Consider the following 16,831-nt stretch of genomic DNA (forward strand, 5'->3'; position numbering starts at 1 on the left):
TACACCATATTTAAATAAGAATTAGCGTTGCCGTTTTCATGAACAACCCAAAATTTACTCAATCACACGGTATCAGTATGTTCCAAAGTTGCTAAAATGGTCCCAAAGTCTGATACACAATAATAAGTGTACATAAACATACGTACAGTACGTGTTTACGTGGTAATCCCGTAGTAATAAACCTTAGGTACGTTTAATTTTCAAACTCGTCAACTTTACTATAAATAGATAGTCTTTCTACCATGATCATACACCATCATTCAATTCCAACCATAACACTCTCTAAACCAAAAACCTAATATCCCTTCAAATTTATTACATTTCTCCCGGCCCGTCTTTTAAAAATGGACGCCCTCTTTCACCACCGTAAGAATGATAATGAGGACAACCCCTCCGACGACTCCTCTGAAAACACCGGTTATGGCTCCACAAATGAAGGCAACCGCCTTGGCTCAGATAACACCACTGGTGGCTATGGAGAGACAGAAGGAAACCGCTATGGCTCGGAAAACAAAGCCTCTGGAGGCTATGGAGAGACCGAAGGCAACCGCGATGGCTCATCAGACTTCACCGCCGCCACCGGTGGTGGTGGCTATGGCTCCACTGAGACTACCCGTTACGGTGACTCAGAGACAAAGAAGTATGGAGAGGAAGGTGGAGGGTACGGTGACTCGGAGACAAAGAAGTATGGAGAGGAAGGTGGTGGTTATGGTGACTCGGAAACGAAGAAGTATGGAGAGGAAGGTGGTGGTTATGGTGGATCGGAGACGAACAAGTATGGAGAGGAAGGTGGAGGGTATGGTGACTCGGAGACAAAGAAGTATGGAGAAGAAGGTGGTGGTTATGGTGGCTCGGAGACAGACAAGTATGGAGAGGAAGGTGGTACTGGTGGTACTGGTGGTTATGGTGACTCAGAGACGAAACGGTACGGAGAGGAAGAAGGTGGTACTGGTGGCTATGGTGACTCGGAGACCAAGAGGTATTGAGAGGAATTGAAGGTGGTGGTTATGGTGACTCAGAGAAGGGTACGTGTTAAGGGAAAAGGATCGAAGAAGCACCATTATTTTTTTTAATCCTAATTAATCTCTTCTTCATATAATCATATTTTCACTTTAGAAAAAATATATTTTTATTTTTATACTCTTTTTTATTTTTTGGCCCTACAGTTAAAAAAATAAAATTTAAAAATAAAATTGCATATGTCTTCATGTATATGTTATCTATCTTATGTATTGATAGTATGTGAGTGAGAGCTATGTTTGATTTGTATCTTAATTTGCTTGTCATTGATCAAACCGGTTTTAATTAGTTACCAGTTAGTGTGCTAATAATATCACTTATTAATTACTTTTGTTCGGTATTACTTTCGGTTTTTAATTTTGTGAATTGAAAGTTATGTGATTAAATTGAATCATGAACTAAAAATATTCATATCTATAGGAAGCATGTTGATTTTAAAAATTGATAACAAAAGTTTGAATACTACCCTTTATATATGGTGTCCAATATTTTTCATATTCTTAACTGTTTCTTTTTAGAAAGACAAACAACTGAAAACCCAGAACAATACTATTTTAGTCTTATATATGCATCTGATGCATGCGAATAAAAATATCATAAAGAATAATTATATTATAGAAGAAAAAAATTATTGGCAAGGTTACTCTAAAGAAAAACTAGACATCAAAATTCAAAATAATTGGTGGATAAATTTTATTATGTTTATTTGATTGAATTATGTTTAAAACTAAAAATCAATTAAAATATGATTTATTTGTGACAACATCAAAATGATTGTTACCACTTTTTCTTCAAAATTTTGGTTCACATTGAATTTACAATTGATTTCATGTTAACATTTGGCCGGTAGTATGCATTTTTTTAAAATCCTAAAATAGTTAATTATCGTATAAGATTTAACATGCTTTTTCAACTTTCAAAAGATATAACATGCTTTTTCAACTTTCAAAAATTTGGTGTCCTAGTAAAGGAGTTAATTTTTCCGTATGTTTACCTATTCGAAATTGAATGAGTTAATTAAAATATTTGAAGTATGTCAATATTTGGCAAGATATTCTCCTAATTAAAAGTAATGATGGATAAATTAGTTATTGCCAATCATTTTTTGTATTATTTATTAATACAAAATACAAAAAATTACGGTACATACGGAGTAGACAAAATTATTTCCATCACCTGTATCAAGCATAAAATTAATCTCATCCACCCGACATTTACTTCGATTGTCATACCCACTTAATACTCGTTTCTTCTACCTCATTACCCGATCCCTTAACATCTATCCCCATCATTTACTTTATTCAAGTAGGGATGACTTTGAGGCGCGAGGTGAGGCTTTCACACCCGTGCCCGCCTAAAATTCTCATCCTCGTTACCCACAATAGGAATGGTACCTGATCCATCCCCCAATCCCCGTCCCGAGGGGTAAAAAATAACATTCCCGCTCCATCACTCACCCGTGTATCCACACGTACTCGCCGTAAATCCACCCCCATAATAAACATGTTTTTTGGTGAGTTGGATTGTAAAACTCTATTTTAGAGTCTTCGACATTTCAGTTGTCTAACTAGAGTAATTGAATAAATAAAAAACATTATAATATGCCGGTTAGTAGTAATTTTTTTTTGATATATACATAATCAATTAAATACTTCATCCGTTCCGCAAATGATGCATCATTTCTATTTGCACGTATGCCAATACGCTTCTTTGAACATTAATATCTCTAAATGCGTAGAAGTAAATTTTTTAAAAAGTTGATATTTGGAATCCTTGCATTAATACGAATTTAACAAGATCTCACTTATTAACTATGTTTTTTCTTACACAATAGTGAAATAAAATGATTGTCAAAGTTGATTGATGAATAGTGCGCAAATGAGAAACGATGCATCTATTGTGGAACGGAGAAAATAAAAGAGAAGCAAGACGAGCGAGTCCAATTTAAAATCCTTCATCATCCATCACCCTCGGCGAATACATTTCTTTTATATATTCACGAATACAAAGCGTCTATACATAATCTATCAAAAATGTACAGGCGCTTTTAGTTTCGTAGACATCATATTCTATTTTCTTCTATATATCCGATAATTGTGGTTGCAATTTTGAGATATGACTAACTTATTCGTGTATCTTTTCTTCTAAAAATGATAAAAAAAATAAAATTGTGAAAAAATTAAACCATATTTTCAAACAATAGTTTAATATATTTCTTATGTCCTAAATTAATTTCAATATGGTAAGAAACACCAGTTTTATCAGAATAACAATCGATAAGACATGAGGCCGGATGTTAATTAGATATTCTTAGAATCCTAATGCCCACATAGATCGAGTACGGTACCGGTACGAGACATGCGGGTTCAGGATATAATTGAAATCGTATGCAAATCAAGATTATTAAAAAGATGGAAGTTTCCATGTTTATGCTTACTAATGAGATCAGGTAGCTTAGTAATGCAACAATGTTAATCTATGGTGAAACTAATTTTACAATAGGGTATATTAATTAACTCGTACAAAAATAATAAATTGCATTCTCAAGCTTATTGTTGACTAGTCAATCCGGCCTTATTTTGATAAATAAATAAATTTAGTTAAAAAGTAAAAAAAATATCAGTCGTCAGTCATTATCAGATAGTGAAACTCTCAAACGGGTCTCATACACAATGATTCTAATCTCTTTTTTTTTTTTTAATTTTTTTTGGTGAATATGATTCTAATTTCTAAATTATTCATTACTACGTATTTACGTGGTAGTCCCGTAGTATTATACCTAGATACATTTAACTTTTCATTCGTCAACTTACTATAAATAGATACTCTAGCTTACGCCATGATCACATACACCATCATCCAATCCCAAGTATAAAAGTCTTTAAACAAAAACCTAGCTCTTCAAATTCACTACATTCCTCCAATCTTTTAACATACTCTTAAGAATGGACCGCGGCCTTTTCCACCACCGTAAGAACGATAAAGACAAACCCTCTGGAAACACCGGCTACGGCTCAAATGATACCACTAGTGGGTATGGCTCCAATGAAGGCAACCGCTATGGCTCTGGGGGCTATGGAGACACAGAAGGCGACCGTTATGGCTCTGATAACAAACCCTCTGGAAGCTATGGAGAGACAGAGGGAAACCGCTATGGTTCTGGGGGCTATGGAGAAACTGAGGGTAATCGTTATGGCTCCGATAACAAACCCTCTGGAGGCTATGGTGAGACAGAGGGCAATCGCTATGGCTCTGGGGGCTATGGAGAAACAGAGGGCAACCGCTATGGCTCTGATAACAAAGCCTATGGTGACTGGTGAGACAGAGGGAAACCGCTATGGCTCTGGAGGCTATGGTGAGACAGAGGGCAATCGCTATGGCTCTGGAGGCTATGGAGAGACAGAAGGCAACCGCTATGGCTCTGGAGGCTATGGAGAGACGACAGAAGGCAAACGCTATGGGTCTGGTAACAAACCCTCTGGAGGCTATGGAGAGACAGAAGGCAACCGTTTTGGGTCCGATAACAAAGCCTATGGAGAGACAAAAGACAACCGCTATGGCTCATCAGACTATAACAGTGCTACTGGTGGTGGTGGCGGCTATGGCTCCAGCGAGGCAACCCGCTACGGCTCTGACAACACCACCGGCAGCGGTGGTGGGTATGGTGAGTCAGAGCCGAAGGTGTATGGAGAGAAAGGTGGTTACAAGAATAGTGAAAGCGGTGAGAGTGAAGAGCCACGAAGGGATTATGATAAGGAAGAGAAGAAACATAAGCGTGTTGAGCAGATTAGTGGCCTAGGTGCTGTTGCTTCTGGTGCTTATGCTCTGGTAATTAATCAAACTTAATTCTATTACTTTAATATACTTTGATGACTTTAGCTAAATAGTTGTGAATTTGTTTTGGCATGAAAAATGCTAGTATGAGAAGCACCAGACAAAGAAGGATCCGGAGAATGCACACAGGCACAAGATTGCTGAAGAAATAGCTGCGGTGGGCGCAGTCGCGTCCGGTGGGTTTGCTTTCCACGAGCATCACGAGAAGAAGGGTGTTAAGGAGGACAGAGAGGAGTCCCAACAGTCTGAAGGAAAGGAGAAGAAGAAGCACCATTTCTTTTAATTCTTTCTAATCAACCTTCCTACCTCTCTAATACGGAGTAGTCTAATATATTTGTGTCTTTTAATTGGGTTTTAAGGTGTTTTCATTTTCCAATTAAACAAAAACAAAAACAAAATAAGATGCTTTTATTGTGGTACTCTTTTTATCGTTTTTGTCTTAGGGGAAAAGAAAAATATAAAGAAAACTATGCCTTTGTGTTATGTATTGTTGTATCATTGTCAGCCAATCAATGAGACCTATGTTTCATGTTTGGCTTTTATCTTTGTCAAAAAAATCGGTTTTATCAGTTGCCCTGATTCTAATTATTGTGGTAATTAAATCACTATTATTAGAGGTACTTAAGCTATATTATTAGTTACTACTATTCCATCCCTTTATTTTTGTTCCTTTTTTCTCTTACAATCATCAGGAATACTGAACATGGACTGAAAAAATGAAATTGTACAGAGTATTGAAAGTTATTTGATTTCTATTACAACTTGGCTAATAATCATTTTATTATGTATTTTGCTCAATAAAAGTTACTATTAATACAATACATTAATTAACAGAAAAATTAAGTAACTATAGATTAATTTTGGATATTACATGTCAAAATTTGATAATAATCTAATGTATATATATAAAGGAGGCATATTTGCTGAAATATAATATTAGAGAGCCACATAGGATTACTAATGGTTCAGACCAATGAAAAATAAGATTTCTAATTTAATTTTGAATTAAAAAAATCATGTGACACGTAGATAATTAATTAGGTGCCACGTAGATATTTTAATTAATTAATTACTAATATATACAACTCCATCCAAAATCAAACACTCTAATAATCTAATATACATATATAAAGGAGGCATATTTGCTGAAAAATTAGAGCGCCACCTAGGATTACTAATGGTTTCGGCCAATGAAAAATAAGATTTCTAATTTATTTTTGAATTAAAAAAATCAAGTGCCACATAGATAAATAATTAGGTGTCAAGTAGATATTTTAATTAATTAATAATATATACAATTCCATCCAAAATCAAATATTCTAATAATTAAAATAAATCTATAATAAATTTTAATCCAAAATCTACAATAAAAATTTGTCCAAAGTAAACACTAAATAATAATAATAATAAAATGAAAATTACATTATAATTAATAGTAATACTTATATAATAAATAAAATAGATCATTAAAGAATAAAAATGAACACAATGTCGTTCTTGTGAATTGAACTGAATGGAGCTGGAAAACTTTTGGTTCGGGTTTGGTCATACCAACTATCGGGATCTATACGTACTTAGGCTATACGAAGGGGAAAAGTACCCAAAGCAAAGAACTTAAACCCAATATATTAAGGTTATAAATAAATGGGAGTATCTCATTATTTTTATTCACATCAAATAAAATCATGACAAATATCTCAATAATAACTAGAGTTATACTTTTCTAATATTGTCTATTTTCTAATACGAAGTATACTATACATGCTATAGTGTTTACAATATAATATAACGCTCTAAATAAAGCGTTAATTAAGCACACCGATAATAATAGTACTCCGTAGTTGATTAAAACTTCACTGAATAAGTAAAAATCAATCATGATAAATAATTGACTATGATATGCTAAAGTACAAACAGACTTCCCAATTTTTATCCTATTACTGGCTAATTGCATAGTAAAGCCGTAGGAGATTTTACTAATTAATTACTCTACTACTAGAATTATGAATAGATACATTCATCATAGTTACATTCCTTTTCATACTAAAATACATACTCTACTAATAAACAATCATCTCCGATTGTAATTATTAGGAAAATTTGTAAATATTAATCCAACCTTTGCCCGATTTTCTTTAATTAAGTCAACCTATGCAATATTTCTGAATAATTCAACCTTTATGACCCAACTACTATTATTAAGCCTGTGTGACCGGTTACCTGTTACAAAATCAACATTAAAAACGTTGACAACCTGAAGTTGATTTTCCTCCTAAAATTTTGGACACGTCACATCACGTGCCACCTAAACAGGATTTTCTAAAAAAAATTCCCAAAAAACCCTTAACCCTTCTCTCCTCTTAACCTTTAACCCTTAACCCAGATCCAACAGTTGATTGGTTTAACCCAGTCATAGCAATTGCTGATTATTTTTGACGAACTTCGAATGGAGAGGTATGAGGGATCAACAATGGTGGAGAAGAGGTAGAAGAGAAATGATGAACAGAGGAGAGAGGAATGAAAATTGCAGAGATGAAGCAATTAAATCGCAGAGGAGAGAGGAACGAACATTAGAATAACAATTAAAAAAAAGGAGGGGAAAAAAATTGTAACGGTTATATTGCCACGTAAGGGTGAATACCGGTTATAGCTGGTTATTAACTTGCTAGGCTTAATAATAGTAGTTGGGTCATAAAGGTTGGATTATTTAGAAATATTGCATAGGTAGGCTTAATTAAAGAAAATCGGGCAAAGGTTGGATTAATAATTACAAATTTTCCTAATTATTATAAGTTACCAAATATTTATATAATAAATCAGTCTTCTATTAGAAAATATGTTTCCAATTTAAATATATTTATAATTTAATATTTACCTTTTAAGTAAAATTCCTCACCGACGGCGTAGAGTTTTTCGTAGAACTCAACCTCTCATTCCAACCTAAATACTAATTTAATCTAATATATAAAATATAGCAGTTATAATAGGAGTTTTATTTTAACTTAACGATTTAACAAAATCCGTGCATCGCACGGGCTAAAATCTAGTTAAAAAATAATTCAAACACTAATCCAAAATTCAACCAATATCAAACACTAATCTAAAATAAAACACTAATCTAAATAAAATTCATCCATTAAACACTAATCAAAAATAAAATTCAATCCAAAATCAAACATTAATCCAATATTAAAGCGCCACGTAGGAAATCTAAAGGTTTTGGATAATGAAAAATAAGATTTCAAAATTATTTTTGAATTAAAAAAGTCGAGTGCCACGTAGATAAATAATTAGACGCCACGTAGATATTTTTATTAATTAATTATTACGCGTAGACAATTTTATCTAAAATTAAACGCTCTAATAATAAAAAAATAAATCTAAAATGAAATTCAATAATAATAAAAAAACTAATCTAATCTAATATATAAAATATAGCAGTTGGTATATATGAAGTTTTATTTGAACTTAACAATTTAATAGAACCCGTGCATCGTACGGGCTAAAATCTAGTGGTAAAAATAGAAGAACAAATAAAAGGGATAGATTGTGCTATTTTTCTAGTATTTTACAAGGACCCATAATGAGAGCAATTGGCATTTTTATTTTAGTCATTCTAAATTGTAACCTACGTAGTGCGGAGTAATTCTTTGAATTTAAGTTTCTTTTGAAATGATTGTTCTATTAATAAGGAATTTGTATTTCTATATCACGGTGAGTCGCTTTTATGTTATATACTTACTAGTCTTATATGCACGCTATCTGTGTAGGAGTATTAAAAAAGTGCGTTATTATATCAAATGACCTCACATACTCGCTCCATCCTAATTTAATCCTTGCAATATGATTTTTGCGGAGTTTTTTACGTTAAGTTATTATTTGCTAATCTATATTTTATAAGAATGAGACCCTAACTTTTGGTATTAGGAAAGAGATATAATAAACTTTAGTGGCTCCATAACATAAAAGGTAACATATATGACAATGAAATTGGGAAAGAGGGAGTAATAAGCAAGGAAAATTGTTCACAACATTTATCTAAAGAAAAATTTGACATAATCTTTATTAAAAAACATCTAAATAATGTGTAATTAGCGTGCCCTTACATGACAAAAAAAATCTAAATTGTATTATCAAAGTAAAGAAACTACACATATAATGCATAATCTATGTGGATTTTAAGTAGTATTGAACATATAAATACAATCATTTTATAGATATATAACACCATTCAAAAGACATCAAATAAGGACGATGCTCTAAAAAGCATCAGCTATATTCTGAAAGATTAAAGCTCAGAGAAATAGTTCAACAATGACAAAAGAATCCGATCATCATGCCATATTTCTGCAGAACTCCTCTGAGGGGGTGTTGGCTTCAGATTACCTCCTGAATTCCCACAAAAATCTTCTATACAAAAACTGCCCCAGGCTACTAAAACATCCCTTGGTTTATAAATATTAGAAACTCAATTAAAAAATACTTCTTTATTGTCTTCAGATAGAAAACGGAAGTTGAAGCATCAAAAATCAAAAGCATTTATCAAGCTGTACCTGCAACTTTAGGCGGAGTGCCTCGAGTTCAGAGTATTGGTGCAGTCAACGTACATCTGTTAACAATATATGCACGATTTTGACAATGCAAGAATTAATGAAAATAAGTTACCGAAAACTTGGTTACATATCCTTAAGAGAACCACCAGGTCCACCATAGACAAAATGAAGCATAATAGGGAAGCAATAGTTGACAATCAGCAGAAAAATCAGAAGTGGTAGTAATAGTTGTTCTTCATTTAAGATTGATGACATTAGCCAAGTCCGGAACCATTTTCAGAGCAGATAGGAGGATTGTTGTAAACATTCTTGAAGTACTCCAGAAATCCGTGCAGAGCCCATAGTATAACCGGGAACGTTGTCTGGAAGAAAACTAAAATGTCAGACAGGACCAAGGAACATCTCAACATAAAAATAATACCTCCATTGACTAAATGTAATTCCTCACCACTTCAGTTGGTGAAGCACTAGTACAATTATAATCTGCACAAAGTTGAAGCTAAATCAGCTTCAAGGATCAGTATTCAATGTAGATGTTCGAAAATTTTAGCAATCCCGCTAATTGCCAGAAAGATCAAACAAATAAAACTGATAAAATGAGAATATTGCAAGATCAATCCTGTCCTATATGGCGTACATATCATTTCTGTTGCCCCGTCAGAAAAATACAATCGTAATTTCATCAAGTTTGGTATGACAAATATGGTACATCAAATATACCGAGAAATTGACATGGTTTGTAATAAATAAAGAACAAATGCATAAATGCATAAACATAAAAGGAAACTGGGCACATCAAAGATGCATGAAGCTGCAAGCAAACCATAGAAAAGCATTCCAAGACTGAATTCCACTTACTTTTGGAGGGGTTCGCCATTTGACAACAAGGGTCTTTCAACTGAAAACATGTAATTACAACAATTCTATAATATCAAATTAGAACAAAATCACCTCAATAATCCAAAATCAATATTAAGAAAACTTGCAATAATTCATCAAATCGTCCAATTTTTAAATTCACAAAATGAAATTCAATCCAGATGTAGCTCATTTTTCACATTGTATAAGCATTAATGAATCCAAAACTTTACAACATGAATGATATTGGAAATTTGGAGGCCGAACAAAGAATAAATCACCTTTCTGTGAATATGTGGATCTCTCATCTGTGAGATGAGATGAGAAGGTGACAAACTCTAATCTGAAGCACCAAAAATCCCAAAAAAAACGGAAATTTAAATACATACACCTTGAAAGTTCTAAAAAGTCAGAAATTGAAGGAAGATAATTAAAGAAGAAAAAACCTAAAAATCCAGATTTGAGGCTGTTGCTTTCAATACTGGAGCCTGTTAAGAATTTCAAAGAAAAATTGGAAAAAACACATCAAAACATTGAAATTTTCAGAAGAAAGTATAGATTTTCTGAAGAAGCACACTGAAACGACGATGTTGAATTTACAGGGCGGAGTAAAAGAAGAATACCACTTCACCAAGGAATACTCTCGATCAAAGACCTCTCGATCTTCGATGCAGAAAAGCTCTTTATCTGATAGGTCGAATGAAACACCCGAAACATCAAAATTGAGAGAATTTAGTGACCGAAACGTAAAATTAGGGTTTTAAAATCGGGGTTTTTGGAGAGAGAAATTACCTTTGACGAATTCTTCGAGGTCAGAACAGCGAAATTAGTCTCCAATCTGTCTCCAAAAGTTGCTTCACATCGAAATGCTTTCAAAATAATAATCAAAATAAAAGTGTACACAATTTCAATCAAACAGATTAAAGGGTTTCAATCAAAAAATTCAATTAAAGTAATTAAAGAGTTTCAATCAAGCACTTTCAATAACACAATATAGAGATTAAAAAACAGAGATTTGAGATTACAAATTCAAGGGTTCCCCAAAATTAATGAATCGAATTGGGGAATCACACAAAAAACGCAATATTGCTGATACCTATTTACATAAAATCACACAAAATCAAAATCAAAATACCTATTCTCAATTTCTATAATTTACTGATAAAATCACACAAAAAATGCAAGATTGATTTCAAAATGAGCAGGGACAGAAAACGTACACCTTGTTCTTCAGATAAAATTGAAGCAAACCCAAAAAATCCCAAGATTAAAAATCGAGATCTCAGAAACACGGAAGATATTGATCTACAGAGGTCAATGACAAATGATACGTGTTTGAGATGGATGAAGCTACTGGAGATTTATAATCTTCAGATCCAGGAAAAATAACTGCTCCCCGAGTTTTTGTTGTCCAATTTCTCTCATCCTCCATCTCAGGTTTCAATTTCTCTAGTACAATTTCTCTAAGAATGACTGTTGTAATACCTCGTATTTTTCTGATTTTTATGATTTTTAGAATTTAAAACGCATTTAAATGTTATTTAAATGTATTTTATTTAATTAGAATATTAAACGAATTTATTATTTAATGTTGGGAATTTAATTGGGTTTCAAAAGTAAAAGGATTTTAAATGAATCTAGCCCAATTCAATTCCAAGTTCAAGTCCAAACAAATTAAACAAGCCCATCCTATGTTTAATGAAGCCCGAAAGGGATCCTAAAGCCTAGCCCATCTTTGAGTTTCCTAAGCCTATAAACATAGGTGCTCAGTGCTCACCCTCAAAATCGCTCCCTATTATTCATTAAACCTAAAAATAAAACCCTAACCCTAAATTTCTCTTTCTTTCGTCGAACTTATGTTTGTCCGTTTTTCTCCTATTTCAGTTCGTTTACAGAAAAAGGTTTCTTCTTAAAAGTTGTAAATCTCAAAAAGTTCTTGAACTTTTCCCCAAGAATCGATCGATTCCCAGTTGTAGATTAAAAGTTATGAGCGTTCTAAAATTCTGCTGCAGTAATTTACTCCCTCTTTTTCTCTCGCCTCTCACGCCCCTCGACCCGCACAGCAGCACAGCCGCGTGCTGTTGCTGTGTCTTGTTCTTGTTGTTGCTGTGCGTTGTTAGCCCTCGCCCACAAACACCCATCTCTCTTTTTTCTCCCTCGTGCCCGTCGTGCACCAAAGCCGAAGCCCTGCAGTTGCTTCCCTTGCCTGCCGCGCACAACACACACTCGTGTGTGTTGTGTGTGTTGTTGTTGTTCCGCATACTCCGTATATTTTGATTCTTTTGCTCCCAATCACATTCAAATCGTAATTGTACCGTGCTATAGGCCGGATTGGTATAATTCTCTTCTTCCTTGCCTATTCTATTTCAATTCCGTATTTAAATTATATTATTATTATTGGTTTTGATTAATTAAAATGCTGGGATCGGTTATGAACACCGAATTTTGAGGATTTTTATGTTTGAATTATTGAAGAATGTTTTGAATTGAAATATTATAATTTTCAGATTTGAAGTATATATTAAAGCTTCAATTTTTATTAGTTTTAATGGTTTTAATTACAAACTATGATTGGAGTTTTAATCTAAGCCTTATGGGCGATTGATTAGCATAATTAGATGATGAATTTAATTATGATAATAAATTATATTTTTCAGAATATTGTAAATACTTAAACCGTCGACTTTTAATGGTTTTATACATGAAAATAAATTAATTTCATGCTAGGGTTTTAAACGATTGATTGAGACTATTATTTTATTAATGAACGATTAAGTTCTAATTAATTCAAGTGTTTTAAAACTAAACAAAGTTGCTGGAAATTTAGTAAACATGGATAATAATTAAGTTTCTCCATTGTGTTTATAGGAGTTGATTTCTAGTAAGTTGTGATTCGCACAGTGGCCCCCGTACTTAGGTATTCCATATACGTACAAGTCTAGGGGGACCACATTAATTGTCAAGGGACATTACATGATTGTTTATGGATGTGAATTGTATTACGTGAACTTGGTGAATTCATAGTTGATTTGGTGAACGATCATGTGAATTATTATTGTTGGAATTATTGATTTATTGATTGAACAAGCATGTTGGGATTATTATGAGTATGGATTTCATTGTCAATCTTGTTGTTCAATATTCATGCATGCATGTATGGTTTGTTTCACATGCAAGGGATGAATTATTTATTGTTATGCTATTGTACGGGATGTCTAGCATATTTTTGAGCCAATTATTCGTGCCTCGTTGCACTATTTATTTTACCACATGTGAAGGGTTCGCTCACGCAAGCCACCACACATGTAGGGTTCAGTTGGGAATGTTTTGTATGAAATGAATTAGGATTTGTCGTGCAAGGGAACAACCCTCATGTTAACAGGCATGATGTGGAATCTCACCTTTGGTGAGAAGGAACCTGGTAGTAATTTCACTACGTCTTGATTTATTAATCACAAGTCCTAAAGGAATTAAAATGAATTGTCTTGGTTGTCGTTTATTAATTGTATGTATGAATGTATGTGTGTTCGAGTCTCAAGTTTACCCTTAATAAAATATTAATAAACGTAAAGTGCAACCAGAACAAGCTTCAAAACTCTTGGAACGTATATACCTTGAGTATGAACAATGGGGGGAGACTTGCCGGAAAGCTTGATCTCCTACTAATGATACAAGACGTTGTTTCATTCATATTATGCGCAGGAATTCTGTCGGTATGGCCCGACACTCGGTATGGCCCGACACTCGGTATGGCCCGATTTTATTATTTATTATTTGGTTTATGGTTAGCTTCCATCACCTTTCCTTTATGGAATATTCTTTTGGCCCGTTCGAAGCTTATTCTAATAAAATTGTGAGTCAAGAGTCGAGTCTTGTATTCATGATTTGCTTGTTATTTAATTAATGGCTTTTTCATGTTGATTAGTACTTAGTGAGTGATGCATGTTGATTAGTAACGAGCCATAAATGTGCATAAATAGGTTCGAATGAGTTTTAGAAACTTAAAACTATGCATATTAGTCATGTAATAAGAATCAAATGAGTCCTTAGGTTCTTTAGTTCAAAGTTGGGAGCGAAAATGTCATTTTAGCTCAATATATGACCTATAACGACCCAACCATGCCACCTATTCCCTTGACACGCCGGATTTACTGTTTTCCCGGCGGATTTTGGTTGTTTAGGTAGTCAAATTTCAGATTTGTCGCTGGAGTGAGACTTAGTGAGAGAGATGAGATCTTAGAGATAGGTTACCCATACAATATTTTATATCAAATTGCATTCACTTTATCTCTGTTGTTGAATGTAACGTATTTAAACAAATTCAGTTTTTGAGTGGCAACTTCCATAAACTTTACCATAATTCCATCCCAAGATGACAGTTATAAACTTGTAATGAGATGCTACTATAAGTTCCCATTTTGCACGCATCACTTTTACTACAGTTTACCAAGAGAAAAGATCTTACCTCCTGTGACATCTAAGGGTGTAACTCTTGCTTCATGTCCTGACAATGTCCTGATAAGCTTGAAGTCTCGAGATGACCATACCTGATGAAATAGGGCAAAATGAGACAAAACACTCCTTGTAACTTAACAAAACAGACTACTGAGAGTAATTGAGTGCCAAGTCTCATACCTTAACAGTTGTATCATATGAAGCAGTGACCAAATAATATCCCTCCTGAGGCTCAAATTTGACCTGTGAAATAAGCTTTGAATGGGCAGGAATTATGTACAATGACTTTTTCTTTCTCAAGTCCCAAATCCGACAAGTGTTATCCTCAGAACCAGTGGCCAAATGATAGCCATTAGGAGCGAAATCAACTCCATAAACCTGAGAGGAAAAAGAAAAAACCTGAGTCAACAATCAGAGTTAGCATCACAAAAATAAATGTTAATGACAAGAGAAGAAATTTACAGGTTTGATGTGGCCTTCCAAAGCAAGAATACTTCTCCCTGTTCGAAGATCCCAGACACGTGTAAGAGAATCCAGTCCACATGATGCTAACAATGATCCATCCTGATGGAAAGATATGGCATAAACACTCCTGCTATGGCCTTCTTGAAGAAGCAACTCAGCACCACTTTCGATATCCCACAAACGCCAAGTTTTGTCAAAACTTGTAGTGCCCAAGTACTTCCCAGATGGATGGAAGGCAATACGAGCTAGGCGGTCTAAATGACCTTCAAATGTTCTCAATAAAGTGCCATCTGTGTTCCACAACTTTGTAGTACGATCAGCTGAGGCAGTTGCTACATTGTCACTTACAGGAGAAAATGCAACATATACTCCATATCTTGGCAACCCCACTAACAGAGCTAAAGAAACAAAACAAGCAATAAACAGACCATTAGTACTCGCCTTCAAAAATGACAAACCAGTCTCATAATTTAGGGCAATGGCCCCGCAATCATGGCTAATTGAATGCACAGTTAAGCACCATGCTCTCCATATCTTGACAGATACAACAGATTAGTCAGCTCAATTGTCAATCTAACTCTCATAATTTATAAATCAAGTTGGACAAATCAACATACACGAATCTCATAATAGCATAACAGGAGACATAATCAGAAGATGGATCTAGTGTTGCTGGACTCAAAACACTCAATCCACCCCCACCCCCGCCCCGGCCCCGGCCAGAACAAAAACAAAAAAGACAAAGACAAAGACAAAGGAAATACACTGCATATCGTGTGCACATGAAGAAGTAAACAAACCACCAATCAGCTACCAAGCTCATCATACAACAAAACAGTAATCAAGAAATGCCAAAACAAACAAAAAATTGGTTGAATGAGATGTACTTACCTACCAAAATCTCACAGCTGGTTTCCCATATGAGGACTTTATACAGAACTTTTTTACATTCTGAGGTACTGACTTGATTGTTGTACGAACACGTCCGGATACATTATCCCCAAACTTTGGTTTCATTGAAGTGATCCATTCCCCATGATTTGTTTTAAAATCATACCTGATAGAGATTTTAGCAAGTCAGAATAATATACAAGAATCAAACCCCCACAAGTCCATAGATTCCAGTTAATAAAAGTTAAATCTATAGCAGCTAGACCGTCGAATAAGCAAACATCAGTATGCAATTTCATTGTAATTCAAAATAAAAAGTACAAATTCCTTTCTCCTAAGAAGCCTGCGGGCATTAACAATCAGTATTACTTAAACACCTAAGTACCTAATCAAGTCCACATTTCAAGCTAGGACATAAAACATTATCGAGCTATAAGCTAACTTCGAAGGGAAGGCTCAAGGCTCAACAACAATAGATAATCTAGAATGGAAAAAGGCTAAATAAAGTTTGACAAAATGCTCAACCTAAAACAGGTAGAAGCAGCATTCGCTGCAGTTGCGTACCATTCTTCTCAAAAATGGATAACGCCAAATAAAAATTGGAATTTTCAACATACAGGTCTACCAGGAAATAGCAGCTTCAATCTTCCCCCATGAACAACTTGCCACAAAAAAAAATTAATATAAATGAACAAACCCTAATTCTGAAAACGAAAATCAAGAGGGAAAGGGAAGAAAGTTACTTGCAGCGGCGA

The 16,831-nt window shown here is 34.2% G+C and overlaps 2 protein-coding genes and 2 long non-coding RNA genes across 5 annotated transcripts; 1 reads left to right on the forward strand and 3 right to left on the reverse strand.

The window, feature by feature from the left end:
- The first annotated feature begins 235 nt into the window (after positions 1-235).
- Positions 236-5,439, forward strand: LOC110784816 (glycine-rich cell wall structural protein 1.8). Of its 2 annotated transcripts, XM_021989262.2 has the most exons (3): positions 236-942; positions 4,718-4,848; positions 4,940-5,439. In XM_021989262.2, the coding sequence occupies exons 1-3, from the start codon at positions 345-347 to the stop codon at positions 5,135-5,137; spliced, it is 927 nt and encodes a 308-aa protein (XP_021844954.2). In that variant the 5' UTR covers positions 236-344; the 3' UTR covers positions 5,138-5,439. The 2 variants fall into 2 exon arrangements, with proteins under 2 accessions (XP_021844954.2, XP_021844952.2); XM_021989260.2 differs by lacking the exon at positions 236-942 and having other exon boundaries at positions 3,851-4,848.
- A 3,592-nt stretch (positions 5,440-9,031) lies between these two features.
- On the reverse strand, positions 9,032-10,307 carry LOC130472296 (uncharacterized). The gene is made up of 3 exons (XR_008932370.1): positions 10,266-10,307; positions 9,856-9,890; positions 9,032-9,769 (listed from the first exon to the last, which is right to left on the reverse strand). It is a non-coding gene; the product is annotated as an uncharacterized lncRNA (long non-coding RNA).
- Positions 10,308-10,552: 245 nt separating this feature from the next.
- LOC130472507 (uncharacterized) lies at positions 10,553-11,293 on the reverse strand. Its single transcript, XR_008932951.1, has 3 exons — positions 11,058-11,293; positions 10,889-10,952; positions 10,553-10,753 (listed from the first exon to the last, which is right to left on the reverse strand). It is a non-coding gene; the product is annotated as an uncharacterized lncRNA (long non-coding RNA).
- A 3,247-nt stretch (positions 11,294-14,540) lies between these two features.
- LOC130472073 (U4/U6 small nuclear ribonucleoprotein PRP4-like protein) lies at positions 14,541-16,375 on the reverse strand. The gene is made up of 5 exons (XM_056842495.1): positions 16,243-16,375; positions 15,832-15,950; positions 15,183-15,719; positions 14,901-15,098; positions 14,541-14,812 (listed from the first exon to the last, which is right to left on the reverse strand). Exons 1-5 carry the CDS (start codon positions 16,373-16,375, stop codon positions 14,702-14,704), a joined length of 1,098 nt encoding a protein of 365 aa, XP_056698473.1. The 3' UTR covers positions 14,541-14,701.
- Between the last annotated feature and the right edge of the window lie 456 nt (positions 16,376-16,831).

Source organism: Spinacia oleracea, chromosome 4 (genome assembly GCF_020520425.1).
Source record: "Spinacia oleracea cultivar Varoflay chromosome 4, BTI_SOV_V1, whole genome shotgun sequence".
NCBI lineage: Eukaryota > Viridiplantae > Streptophyta > Magnoliopsida > Caryophyllales > Amaranthaceae > Spinacia > Spinacia oleracea.

What these genes read in the sequence shown, in the direction of transcription:
- LOC130472073 (XM_056842495.1), bottom strand. Translation starts at nt 16,375, where the DNA reads ATGAAATTGCATACTGATGTTTGCTTATTCGACGGTCTAGCTGCTATA. An exon ending in TGGAAGGCCACATCAAACCT is followed by an intron (nt 15,099 to 15,182) that starts GTAAATTTCTTC and finishes TTTTCCTCTCAG; the next exon opens with GTTTATGGAGTTGATTTCGC. An exon ending in CATATGATACAACTGTTAAG is followed by an intron (nt 14,813 to 14,900) that starts GTATGAGACTTG and finishes CTATTTCATCAG; the next exon opens with GTATGGTCATCTCGAGACTT.
- LOC110784816 (XM_021989260.2), top strand. Translation starts at nt 4,039, where the DNA reads ATGATACCACTAGTGGGTATGGCTCCAATGAAGGCAACCGCTATGGCT. An exon ending in CTTCTGGTGCTTATGCTCTG is followed by an intron (nt 4,849 to 4,939) that starts GTAATTAATCAA and finishes GAAAAATGCTAG; the next exon opens with TATGAGAAGCACCAGACAAA.